A 12,547-nucleotide genomic window follows, 5' to 3' on the forward strand; every position below is an offset into this window, starting at 1 on the left:
TGTGGGACTCGCTCCCACAGGAAGTGAGGAGAATGTGGGACTTGTTCCCACAGGGAGTGGGGAGAATGTGGGACTCGCTCCCACAGGGAGTGGGGAGAATGTCGGACTCGCTCCACGGGGTGTGGGGAGAATGTGGGACTCGATCCCACGGGGAATGTGGAGAATGTGGGACTCAGTCACAGAGGGAGTAGTTGAGGTAAATAGTGTTGATGTATTTTAGGGGAAGCTGGTTAAACACATGAGGGAGAGAGAAATAGATGGATATGGTAATGGGGGGTTGAGATTAAGTGGGTGGGGCTCGGCGGAGGCACACGTGGAGCAGGAACGCCAGCTTGGAGCAGATGGGCCAAATGTCCTATTTCTGCTCTGCAAACATTTGGCAGCACGACGGCACAGTGGTTAGCACTGCTGCCTCACAGTTCCAGGGACCTGGGTTCAATTCCGGCCTTGCGTGAATGTGTGGTGCTTGCAGTTCCTCCCCAAACCCCTGCGTCGGTTTCCTCCGGGTGCTCTGGTTCCTCCCAGAGTCCAACGATGTGCAATTTAGGTGGATTGGCCATGCTAAATTGCCCCTCAGTGTCCACAAGGTTAGGTGGGGTTACTGGGTTACGGGGATAGAGTGGGCTTAAGTAGGGTGCTCTTTTCAAGGGCCAGTGCAGACACGATAGGCTGAATGGTGTCCTGCATTGATTCTATGATTTGACTTCACTTTGTGTCAGGCGGCATGGTAGCACAGTGGTTAGCATTATTGTTTCACAGCGCCAGGGACTCGGGTTCGATTCCCGGCTTGGGTCACTGTCTGTGCGGAGTCTCCTCGTGTCTACGTGGGTTTCCTCTGGGTTCTCTGGTTTCCTCCCACAAGTCCCGAGAGACGTGCTGTTAGCTAAATTGGACATTCTGAATTTTCCCTCAGTGTACCCGAACAGGCGCTTGAGTGTCTCGATTAGGGGCTTTTCAAAGTAATTTCATTGCTGTGTTAATGTAAGCCTACTTGTGACACTAATAAATATTATTGTTATTTGACACTTAGATGGCCCGAAGATTGACCTGATGAAGGAGATCACAGTGAACGAGTCTGACCAGGTCACGATTGAATGCATTGTTAACAGCAATCCAGTTTCAAATATAATGTGGTTGAAAAATAACAGGAGCATCGTATCAGCTGTGAACAAATCACTGACACTGGAGATTAACAATATCTCCCACCGAGACACGGGGTATTATTGTTGTCGAGCTCGGAACGCCTATAATACAGTACAGAAGATTCTGAACTTCACGGTGAACTGTGAGTATTCAGTGAGAGACCAGCAGGGAGTGAGGAGTGGGTGAAGGTCCCAAAACAAATTCTCATTTAACAAACGTGCTGTTTGACAGTGAGATTTCCAATCCCAGAAAGCAGAGGGCGACACCTTGATCAAGCACCAAAAACCCATGTGTTTTGTTATTGCTGCAGTTGACATAGGCAGGTGCCAGGTGACCTTTCCAGGAGGGTTCACAATGGTCACACAGACGCAGGCGACCCTCTCTGGCTCCCGGACGCACGCCCACTACTGGGTGATCTCCGGCATGTTTGAGGAACGAAGGACAGAATTATACAAACTTGCTTGTTGAAATTTGATTGATGCAAGGATAAGGAAACCTTATCACAATCCTGCAGAATGACACCCTGGTGTACTGCGTACAGCACGGGGTTAGATACAGAGTTATACTCCCTCTACTGTCCCTATCAAAGTCCCAGGACAGGTACATCATGACTTCAGCAGTCAAGGGCATTCAGCCTCTGATCTCTGGGTAAGCGTTCTCCAAGGCGGCCTTCAGGACGCGCGACAACGCAGAATCGCCGAGCAGAAACTTATAGCCAAGTTCCGCACACATGAGTACTGCCTCAACCGGGACCTTGGATTCATGTCGTATTACATTCATCCACCCTGGACTTGCGAAATCTTACCCATCTGTCCTGGCTTGAGACAATTCGCTCCTCTTTAACCTGGGATTACCCCTATCTCGAGATCTGTAAACACTTAATTACCTGCAAATTCTCGCATTCAAAGTATTGTCTTGCATCTTTGACTTTGTCTATTTGTATGTTTCTGGAACATACCTCTTCATTCACCTGAGGAAGGAGCAGTGCTCCGAAAGCTAGTGATTTGAAACAAATCTGTTGGACTTTAACCTGGTGTTGTAAGACTTCTTACTGTACTCCCAGGACAGGGACATCACGGGGTTAAATACAGAGTGAAGCTCCCTCTACACTGTCCCTATCAAAGTCCCAGGTACAGCACTGGGTTAGATACAGAGTAAATTCTAAGGACAGGTACAGCACAAGGTTAGATACAGAGTAAAGCTCCCTCTACACTGTCCCCATCAAACACTCCCACGACAGGTACAGCACAGGGTTAGATACAGAGTAAAGCTCCCTCTACACTGTCCCCATCAAACACTCCCACGACAGGCACAGCACAAGGTTAGATACAGAGTAAAGCTCCCTCTACACTGTCCCCATCAAACACTCCCACGACAGGTACAGCACAGGGTTAGATACAGAGTAAAGCTCCCTCTACATTGTCCCCATCAAACACTCCTAGGACAGAAACAGCAAGGAGTTAGACACAGAGTAAAGCTCGCTCTGCACTGTTCCCATCAAACACTCCCAGGACAGGTACAGCATGGAGCTAGATATAGAGTAAAGCTCGCTCTGCACCGTCTCCATCAAACACTCCTAGGACAGATGCAGCACGGAGTTAGACACAGTAAAGCTCGCTCTGCACTGTTTCCATCAAACACTCCCAGGATAGGTTCAGCATGGGTTAGATGCAGAGTAAAGGTTCCTCTTTACTTTAGGTTTGCAGGACCCTGTTACCATGAATGATCCTTCTTTCAATCTCTGCTGTTGTACACAAAGTCACTGAATAAGTTTGCTCTCTCTCTTTCGTCCTTGTCGCTCACACCTCTACCTTGTCCATCAGACGGACCCCGGATTGAGCCAATGGATCAGCCGAGTGGCATGCTGGAGGGCCACCCATTGCAACTGGACTGCCTCGTTAACAGCCATCCCCTGTCCAACATCACGTGGTCCAGAGATGGAGCAGTTCTCAATTGGACAGTCTCTGAGAAGCTCACCCTCTCCAACGCTGCAGTGAGGGAATCCGACTCCGGATTGTACACATGTTCGGCCTGGAATCCGTTTGGAAATGCTAATCTCTCGGTTGACATCCAGATCGAGTGTGAGTCAGGAACGGTGCTCTGTGGGGTTGAGGGAGAAGTCGTCTCTGTGGCTGATGTCAGACAGACTGTCGAGTATCACCTCCCTCACGTCCTCCCTCTTATCTCCACTGTCAGCCTGTTCCTCCAACCATCCTCCGAGATTTTGCTCGAAACGGGACATTCTCGGTCGCCTCCTGCTCAACCCGTCACCTTTTGGAAATTTCTGCTCCTCTGAAATTCTGTTACCCCCCCTACTTGTATCACAAACTCGCACCACCGCCCCCCTCACTCACCACTCACTCCATTGTTATCCAGTTCAAAAAGGTCCCCATTATAGGCCAGTCAGTACTTTGTTTCATAGCCCTCCTCCAGACCACCTCACTATCTCTGAACCTGCCTCCAGACAACTCGCTATCTCTGAACCCTCCTCCAGACCACCTCATTATCTCTGAACCCTCCTCCAGCCCACTCCCTATCTTTAAACTCTCCTCCAGACCACCTCACTATCACTAAACCCTCCTCCAGCCCACTCCCTATCTCTAAACTCTCCTCCAGACCACCTCACTATCACTGAACCCTCCTCCAGCCCACTCCCTATCTCTAAACTCTCCTCCAGACCACCTCACTATCTCTGAACCCTCCTCCAGACCACCTCACTATCTCTAAACTCTCCTCCAGACCACCTCACTATCACTGAACCCTCCTCCAGCCCACTCCCTATCTCTAAACTCTCCTCCAGACCACCTCACTATCACTGAACCCTCCTCCAGCCCACTCCCTATCTCTAAACTCTCCTCCAGACCACCTCACTATCTCTGAACCCTCCTCCAGACCACCTCACTATCTCTAAACTCTCCTCCAGACCACCTCACTATCACTGAACCCTCCTCCAGCCCACTCCCTATCTCTAAACTCTCCTCCAGACCACCTCACTATCTCTGAACCCTCCTCCAGCCCACTCCCTATCTCTAAACTCTCCTCCAGACCACCTCACTATCTCTGAACCCTCCTCCAGACCACCTCACTATCTCTAAACTCTCCTCCAGACCACCTCACTATCACTGAACCCTCCTCCAGCCCACTCCCTATCTCTAAACTCTCCTCCAGACCACCTCACTATCTCTGAACCCTCCTCCAGACCACCTCATTATCTCTGAACCCTCCTCCAGCCCACTCCCTATCTTTAAACTCTCCTCCAGACCACCTCACTATCACTAAACCCTCCTCCAGCCCACTCCCTATCTCTAAACTCTCCTCCAGACCACCTCACTATCACTGAACCCTCCTCCAGCCCACTCCCTATCTCTAAACTCTCCTCCAGACCACCTCACTATCTCTGAACCCTCCTCCAGACCACCTCACTATCTCTAAACTCTCCTCCAGACCACCTCACTATCACTGAACCCTCCTCCAGCCCACTCCCTATCTCTAAACTCTCCTCCAGACCACCTCACTATCACTGAACCCTCCTCCAGCCCACTCCCTATCTCTAAACTCTCCTCCAGACCACCTCACTATCTCTGAACCCTCCTCCAGATCACCTCACTATCTCTAAACTCTCCTCCAGACCACCTCACTATCACTGAACCCTCCTCCAGCCCACTCCCTATCTCTAAACTCTCCTCCAGACCACCTCACTATCACTGAACCCTCCTCCAGCCCACTCCCTATCTCTAAACTCTCCTCCAGACCACCTCACTATCACTGAACCCTCCTCCAGCCCACTCCCTATCTCTAAACTCTCCTCCAGACCACCTCACTATCACTGAACCCTCCTCCAGCCCACTCCCTATCTCTAAACTCTCCTCCAGACCACCTCACTATCACTGAACCCTCCTCCAGCCCACTCCCTATCTCTAAACTCTCCTCCAGACCACCTCACTATCTCTGAACCCTCCTCCAGACCACCTCACTATCTCTTAACCATCCTCCAGACCACTCCCCATCTCTGAACTCTCCTCCAGACTACCTCACTATCTCTGCACCCTCCTCCAGACCACCTCACTATCTCTGAACCCTCCTCCAGACTACCTCACTATCTCTGAACCCTCCTCCAGACTACCTCACTATCTCTGAACCCTCCTCCAGCCCACTCCCTATCTCTAAACTCTCCTCCAGACCACCTCACTATCACTGAACCCTCCTACAGACCACTCCCCATCTCTGAACCCTCCTCCAGACCACCTCACTATCTCTGAACCCTCCTCCAGACTACCTCACTATCTCTTAACCCTCCTTCAGCCCCCCCTATTTCTGCACCCTTCTCCAGCCCCCTCCCTATCTCTGCACCCTCCTTCAGCCCCCCTCCCTATCTCTGCACCCTCCTCCATCCCCCTCATCTCTGTAACCTCCTCCAGACCACCTCACTATCTCTGTAACCTCCTCCTGACCCGTCCCTATCTTTACACCCTCCTCCAGCCCGATTCCTAACTCTATCCCCGCCTCCAGCCCCCTCCTTATCTCTGAACCCTCCTCCAGCCCGATTCCTAACTCTATCCCCGCCTCCAGCCCCCTCCTTATCTCTGCACCCTCCTCCAGCCCACTCCCTTCCTCTGCACCCTCCTCTAGCCCCCCATCTCTGTACCCTCCTCCAGACCTCTCCCTGCGTGTACATTCTTCAAGCCCCTCTCTATCTCTGCGCTCTAATGCTGCCCACTCTCTATCTCTGTTCCCTACTCTAGACCCTCCCTATCTCTGCACCCTCCTCCACCACCCTCCTGATCACTGCACCCTCCTTCAGCCCCCTCACTACCTCTGCACCCTCCTCCAGCACCCTCCTTATCACTGTACCCTCTTCCAGCTCCCACACTGGCTCTGTACCCTCCTCCAGCCCCCTCGCTGCCTATTCACCCTCCTCCACATCCCTCCCTATCACTGCACTCTCCAGCAGACCCCTCCCAAACTCCAAACCCTCTCGACCCCACTATCTCTGTAACCTCCTCCAGCCCCTACATCCTTCCCCATATTTGTAAACCCCTACACCCCCACCATCCCTCCCTATCTCTGGAACCTCCTCCAGCCCCTACAACAATTCCTGTCTCAGTAGCCTCCTCCGTTCACTAAACCCTCCCTAAACCTGTACCCTCCTCAAATCCCTACAATCTTCCCTATCTCTGTATCCTCCTCCAGCCCTTACAACCTTTGCTATCTCTGCAACCGCCGACAACCCCGACAGCCCTCCCTATCTCTGTAACCTCCTCCAGCCCCGACAGCCCTCCCTATCTCTGTAACCTCCTCCAGCCCCAACAACCCTCCCTATCTCTGTAATCTCCTCCAGCCCCAACAACCCTCCCTATCTCTGTAACCCCCTCCAGCCCTGACAACCCTCCCTATCTCTGTAACCTCCTCCAGCCCTGACAACCCTCCCTACATCTGTAACTTCCTCCAGCATCGCGACAACCCCCTCCGATATCTCTGTCCTCCTCCAATTCCAGCCTCCCCCTGTCCCTGATTCCCAATTGCTCCCACATTGGCGGCCATATGAATTTCAGGAAGATGGGAACATGAGGAGGCCATTCAGCCTTGATCCTCTCCCGCCTTTCAATGCGATTGTTGATGATCTTAGTGACGTATGTAAGGTTGTGGGGTGTTTCACAGGGTGGATACTCAGAGAGGATGTTGCGGTGGGACTACGGATCACTGAATATATTCAAGGCCAATTGAGATAGATTACTGATCGGCAAAGTCTAGCAGCTCGCATGGTCCTACTCCTGCTCCCTAAATCCTGCATTCCCGTGTGCCGGCCCACATCTTAATCCCATTCAACTTCTCGGCTCCATTGCATAGAAACCCTACAGTGCAGAAGGAGGCCATTTGTTCCATTGAGTCTGCACCGACCCTCTGAAAGAGCACCCTACCCAGGCTCACGCCCCCTCCCCCACCCTATATAAAGTTATATAGAATTGGAACAGGATCTTGATCAATTGGGCCAGTGGGCCGATGAATGGCAGATGGAGTTTAATTTGGATAAATGTGAGGTGATTCATTTTGGTAGATCGAATCGGGGCAGCACCTACTCCGTTAATGGTAGGGAATTGGGGAGAGTTACAGAACAAAGCGATCTAGGGGTACAGGTGCGTAGCTCCTTGAAGGTGGAGTCGCAGGTGGGCAGGGTGGTGAAGAAGGCATTCAGCATGCTAGGTTTCTAGGTTTTATTGGTCAGAACATTGAAAACCGGAGTTAGGGCGTCTTGTTGAAGTTGTACAAGACATTGGTACGGCCACATATGGAATACTATGTTCAGTTCTGGTCATGCTATTATAAGAAGGGTATTGTTAAACTAGAAAGAGTGCAGAAGAGATTTACGAGGGTGTTACCAGGACTTGATGGTCTGAGTTAGAAGGAGAGGCTGGATAGGCTGGGACTTTTTTCCCAAGAGCATAGGAGGCTTAGGGGTGATCTTATAATGGTCTATAAAATAATGAGGGGCATAGATAAGGTAGATAGTCAACATCTTTTCCCAAAGGTAGAGGAGTCTAGAACTAGAGAGCATAGGTTTAAGGTGAGAGGGGAGAGATACAAAAGAGACCAGAGGGGAAATTTCTTCACACAGAGGGTGGTGAGCATCTGGAACGGGCTGCCAGAGGCAGTGGTAGAGGCAGTGGTACAATTCTGTCCTTTAAAAAGCAGTTAGACAGTTACATGGGCCGGGTGGGTATAGAGGGATATGGGCCAAATGCTGGCAAGTGGGACTAGCTTAGTGATAGAAACTGGGCGGCATGGACCAGCTGGGCCGAAGGGCCTCTTACCGTGCTGTAAACATTTATCGATCTATCTATCCAGTAACCTAGCAACCCCACCTAACTCTTTTGGACACTGAGAGGTAATTTAGCATGGCCAATCCACCTAACCTGCACTTCATTGGACTGTGGGAGCAATTGGAGCACTCGGAGGAAACCCACGCAGACACGGGGAGAACGTGCAAACTCCGGACGATCTCTCAATCTCATTGTCCCAGGAGAAACCCATCAACCCCCAGATCGGAAATGATTTGTTGGCCCTCTGCAGCGTCTCCCATCCTACCGCAGACACCCCCCTCCCCCTTCCCGGCAAACACCCCCTGACAGACCGTCCATTCCATGTGAGGAATTGTTCCGACCCTCCTGTCTTATTTGTTCCGATTCCGATTTTATGCTTCCAGTTCGTTGCCCTGACAAACCACCCCTCCCTAAGCAGCTGAGAAGCTTCCTGTCCTATCTACCCAGACAGACCCTGAAATAACTCATTCAAATCCCACTCACCGCCCACTTCCTGCCTTTAACATTCGAAATTCCAGGTGCTACTGTCCGCGTTTGTTCTTAATTTCTCCTCGCCATTTAACCATCCCTTGGAGACTGCATCCTATTTGGGGCCTTGGGAAGGGTGTTGGGGTCTGGGGGAGGGATTTGCTGGGGGGAGATTTACTAGAATGTTCCTGGGGATGTGGGGGGACTTCAGTTCACGAGACAGGTGGGCAGGGTGGTGAAGAAGGCTGGGAGAAGCTGGGATTGTCCTCCTTGGAGTGGAGAAAGTTAAGGGGGAGATTGAATTAGGGTTTGGATCGAGTCGATGAGGAGAACTTGTTTCCCAGCAGCAGTAACCAGAGAAGGGGGGATGAGGAGAATTTTTATTTCACACACAGCGAGTTGTTGTAATCTGGAAGGTGCTGCCTGAAAGGGCGGTGGAAGCAGATTCAAGAGGAACTTTCAAAAGGGGGAGTGGGAGGAATACTGGAAGGGGGAACATATGCAAGAATATGGGGAGAAAGAGCAGGGGGGAGAGTGGGGACTAATTAGAGAAATCTTTCAAAGAGATGGTAATGGAGAAGGCAAATGGAATGCTGGCTTTTCACGTTCTCCCCGTGTTTGTGTGGGTTTCTTCCGGGTGCTCCGGTTTCCTCCCACAAGTCCCGAAAGATGAATTGGACATTCTGAATTCTCCCTCAGTGTACCCGAACAGGTGCCGGAGTGTGGCGATTAAGGGATCTTCACAGTGGCTTCATTGCCATGTTAATGTAAGCTGACTTGTGACACTAATAAAGATGATTATACTATTATCATTTCAAAGAGGGGCTGGAGCATAAAAGAGAAGGGGTTTTGCTGTGACAGTGCAAGGTACTCGTGAGGCCACATTTTGAATACTGAGTACAGTTCTGGTCCCCTTATTGAAGGAATGATACATCATGATTGGAGACGGTACAGAGGAGGTTGACTGGGATGATCCCGGATATGGAGGGCCCGCCGAATGAACAAAGAATAAACAGGTTGGGTCAGTGCTCCGTGGAGTTCAGGAGAATGAGCAGTGACGTGATTGAAACATATAAGATTCTCAGGGGGGTTTAGACAGGGTAAATGTGGTGGGGATGTTTCCACTCATGGGGAGAGTGTAGGATCAGAGACTACAGTCGCAGGGGATGCTTGTTTAAGATGAATTTGAGGAGGAATTTTCCCTCTCAAAGAACGGTGAGTGTTTGGAATTCTTAACCCCGGGAAGCTGTGGAGGCCGAGACCTTGAATATTTACAAGGCGCGAGATCGAGGGGTTTTAAATCAACGGGGGAATTAAGGGGTTACGGAGAAGAAGGCAGGAAATTGGACTTAGCAAGTATTGGATCAGCCACGACCGTATTAAATGGTGGAGCAAGTTCGAAGGGCCGAATGGCCTCTTCCTGCGCAGGGTAAGTCCAGGATTCTGTCGCCCCTGAACAAGTCGGCTGGCGATGCTAACTGGTGACCCATTTGCTGGGCAGTGGGTAATACCTTGCCATCTTTCTATTCTTCGCAGACGCCCCGAGGAACCTCTCCATCGTCGTGCCGGACAACGGGACCATCATCTCTACCATTTGGACGGACGAAGGATCTGCCTTGTCTCTCCTCTGCTCTGTGGAGAGCATTCCGCCCTCTAACCTGACCTGGAGGGTGAACGGGAGCCCAAGGAATTTCAGCACGGGGAGCAACGGGCTGTGGCTGCACTTTGAGAATGTCACCTACCTGGAGGATGGCGGGCACAAGTGCGTGGCGATGAATACTCATGGCAAGGCGCAGGGCTCGGTGAACGTCCGTTTGAGATGTGAGTGTTGTAACCCCTTCCGACTGCCCCTCCTTCATCATGGTCTACAACATAAGACGTCCGAGCGTTCCTCAGCCGACATGTTATGGCGCTGTGGTCAGAGAGAACGGGAGCACCCAAACTCACAAGACTCGGAGGAGGTGCAGGCCCATTCAAACTCCACAAGGCTCAAAGCATAGGAAGGCTACGGTGCAGAAAGGGGCCATTCGGCCCATTCACGTCTGCCAGAAAAAATTATAGAGGATAACAGGGTGCCACGGTAGCACTGTTGCTTCACAGCGCCAGGGACCCGGGTTTAATTCCCGACTTGGGTCACTGTCTGTGCGGAGTCTGCACATTCTCCCCGTGTCTGCGTGGGTTTCCTCCCCAAGTCCCGAAAGACGTGCTTGTTAGGTAATTCATTCTGAATTTTCCCTCTGTGTACCTGAACAGATGCTGGAATGTGGCGACTAGGAGATTTTCACAGTAACTTCATTGCAGTGTTAATGTAAGCCTACTTGTGACAATAATAAAGATTATTCTTATAATAGATAATAATTCTGGGTGAAAAAGTTTTTCCTCATATCCACTCTAATCCCTCCAGCAATGACCTTAAATCTGTGCTTCCCCGTCCCCCCATCACCCCAAAAATAACTGACCCGCTCATCGAGGGGAAACAATTCTTTCCTGTCTACCCTGTCTTGGCCACTCGTACTTTTGTATGTCTCAATCAGGCTACCCCTCAGCCTTCTCTGTTCTAAGGAAAACAACTCCAGCCTATCCAATCTCTTCTCATGTACTGTCAGACAAGATCAGGAAGATGCTCATTCAGCCCTCTGGAGCCTGTGACACAGGAACAGGAGGAGGCCATTCAGCCCTCTGGAGCCTGTTACACAGGAACAGGAGGAGGCCCATTCAGCCCTCTGGCGCCTGTTACACAGGAACAGGAGGAGGCCCATTCAGCCCTCTGGAACGTGTTACACAGGAACAGGAGGAGGCCCATTCAGCCCTCTGGAGCCTGTGACACAGGAACAGGAGGAGGCGATTCAGCCCTCTGGTGCCTTTTACATAGGAACAGGAGGAGGCCCATTCAGCCCTCTGGCGCCTGTTACACAGGAACAGGAGGAGGCCCATTCAACCCTCTGAAGCCTGTTACACAGGAACAGGAGGAGGCCCATTCAGCCCTCTGGAACGTGTTACACAGGAACAGGAGGAGGCCATTCAGCCCTCTGGAACGTGTTACACAGGAACAGGAGGAGGCCCATTCAACCCTCTGAAGCCTGTTACACAGGAACAGGAGGAGGCCATTCAGCCCTCTGGTGCCTGTTACACAGGAACAGGAGGAGGCCCATTCAGCCCTCTGGAGCGTGTTACACAGGAACAGGAGGAGGCCCATTCAGCCCTCTGGAGCGCGTTACACAGGAACAGGAGGAGGCCCATTCAACCCTCTGAAGCCTGTTACACAGGAACAGGAGAAGGCCATTCAGCCCTCTGGAGTATTTTACACAGGAACAGGAGGAGCCCCATTCAGCCCTCTGGAGCCTGTTACACAGGAACAGGAGGAGGCCATTCAACCCCTCGAGTATGTTCTATCATCAATCAAACCATGGCTGATCTGTACCTTAACATCATCTAGCCGGATTATCCCCATACCCCTTACCGAACCAGAATCTATCTGTCTCAGTCTTGAAATCTTTTGTTGACACCCAGCCTCACAGCTGTTCGGTGGAGAGAGTTCAAGATTCCAGTAAGTCGACAATGTCCGAGCTGTAACTTTGGCTCCACACGAGCCTCCTTCCTACCCCTTTTTATCTCCCCCATCACAATATCCTTCCAATCTTCTCTCGCTCATATGTTTATACAGGTTTCCCCCTTAAATACATCAATACTATTTACCTCAACCACTCCCTGTGGGAGCAAGTCCATCTTCTCCCCACTCCTCGTGGGAGCGAGCCCCACATTCTCCCCACTGCCTGTGGGAGTGAGTCCCAAATTCTCCCCATTCCCTGTGGGAGCGGATCCCACATTCTCTCCACGCCCTGTGGGAGCGAGTCCCACATTCTCCCCACTCCTCGTGGGAGCGAGTCCCACATCCTCCCCACTGCCTGTGGGAGTGAGTCCCAAATTCTCCCCATTCCCTGTGGGAGCGGATCCCACATTCTCTACGCGCCCTGTGGGAGCGAGTCCCACATTCTCCCCACTCCTTGTGGGAGCGGGTGCCACATTCTTTCCATTCCCCATGGGAGCGAGTCCTACATTCTCGCCACTCTCTGTAGGGACAAGTCCCACATTCTCCCCACTCTCCATGGGAGCGAATC

The 12,547-nt window shown here is 51.5% G+C and overlaps 1 protein-coding gene across 1 annotated transcript in view; it reads left to right on the forward strand.

Moving 5' to 3' along the window:
* The window catches only part of LOC140386508 (Schwann cell myelin protein-like), a 90,632-nt gene that overhangs the window by 47,966 nt on the left and 30,119 nt on the right, over positions 1 to 12,547 (forward strand). Inside the window, exons 5-7 of the mRNA XM_072468901.1 lie at positions 1,031 to 1,285; positions 2,967 to 3,224; positions 9,966 to 10,250. Coding sequence (XP_072325002.1) covers positions 1,031 to 1,285; positions 2,967 to 3,224; positions 9,966 to 10,250 — 798 coding nt within the window. The remainder of the gene's footprint in view (positions 1 to 1,030; positions 1,286 to 2,966; positions 3,225 to 9,965; positions 10,251 to 12,547) is intronic.

Source organism: Scyliorhinus torazame, chromosome 12 (assembly GCF_047496885.1).
Source record: "Scyliorhinus torazame isolate Kashiwa2021f chromosome 12, sScyTor2.1, whole genome shotgun sequence".
In the NCBI taxonomy this organism is placed as follows: Eukaryota; Metazoa; Chordata; class Chondrichthyes; order Carcharhiniformes; family Scyliorhinidae; genus Scyliorhinus; species Scyliorhinus torazame.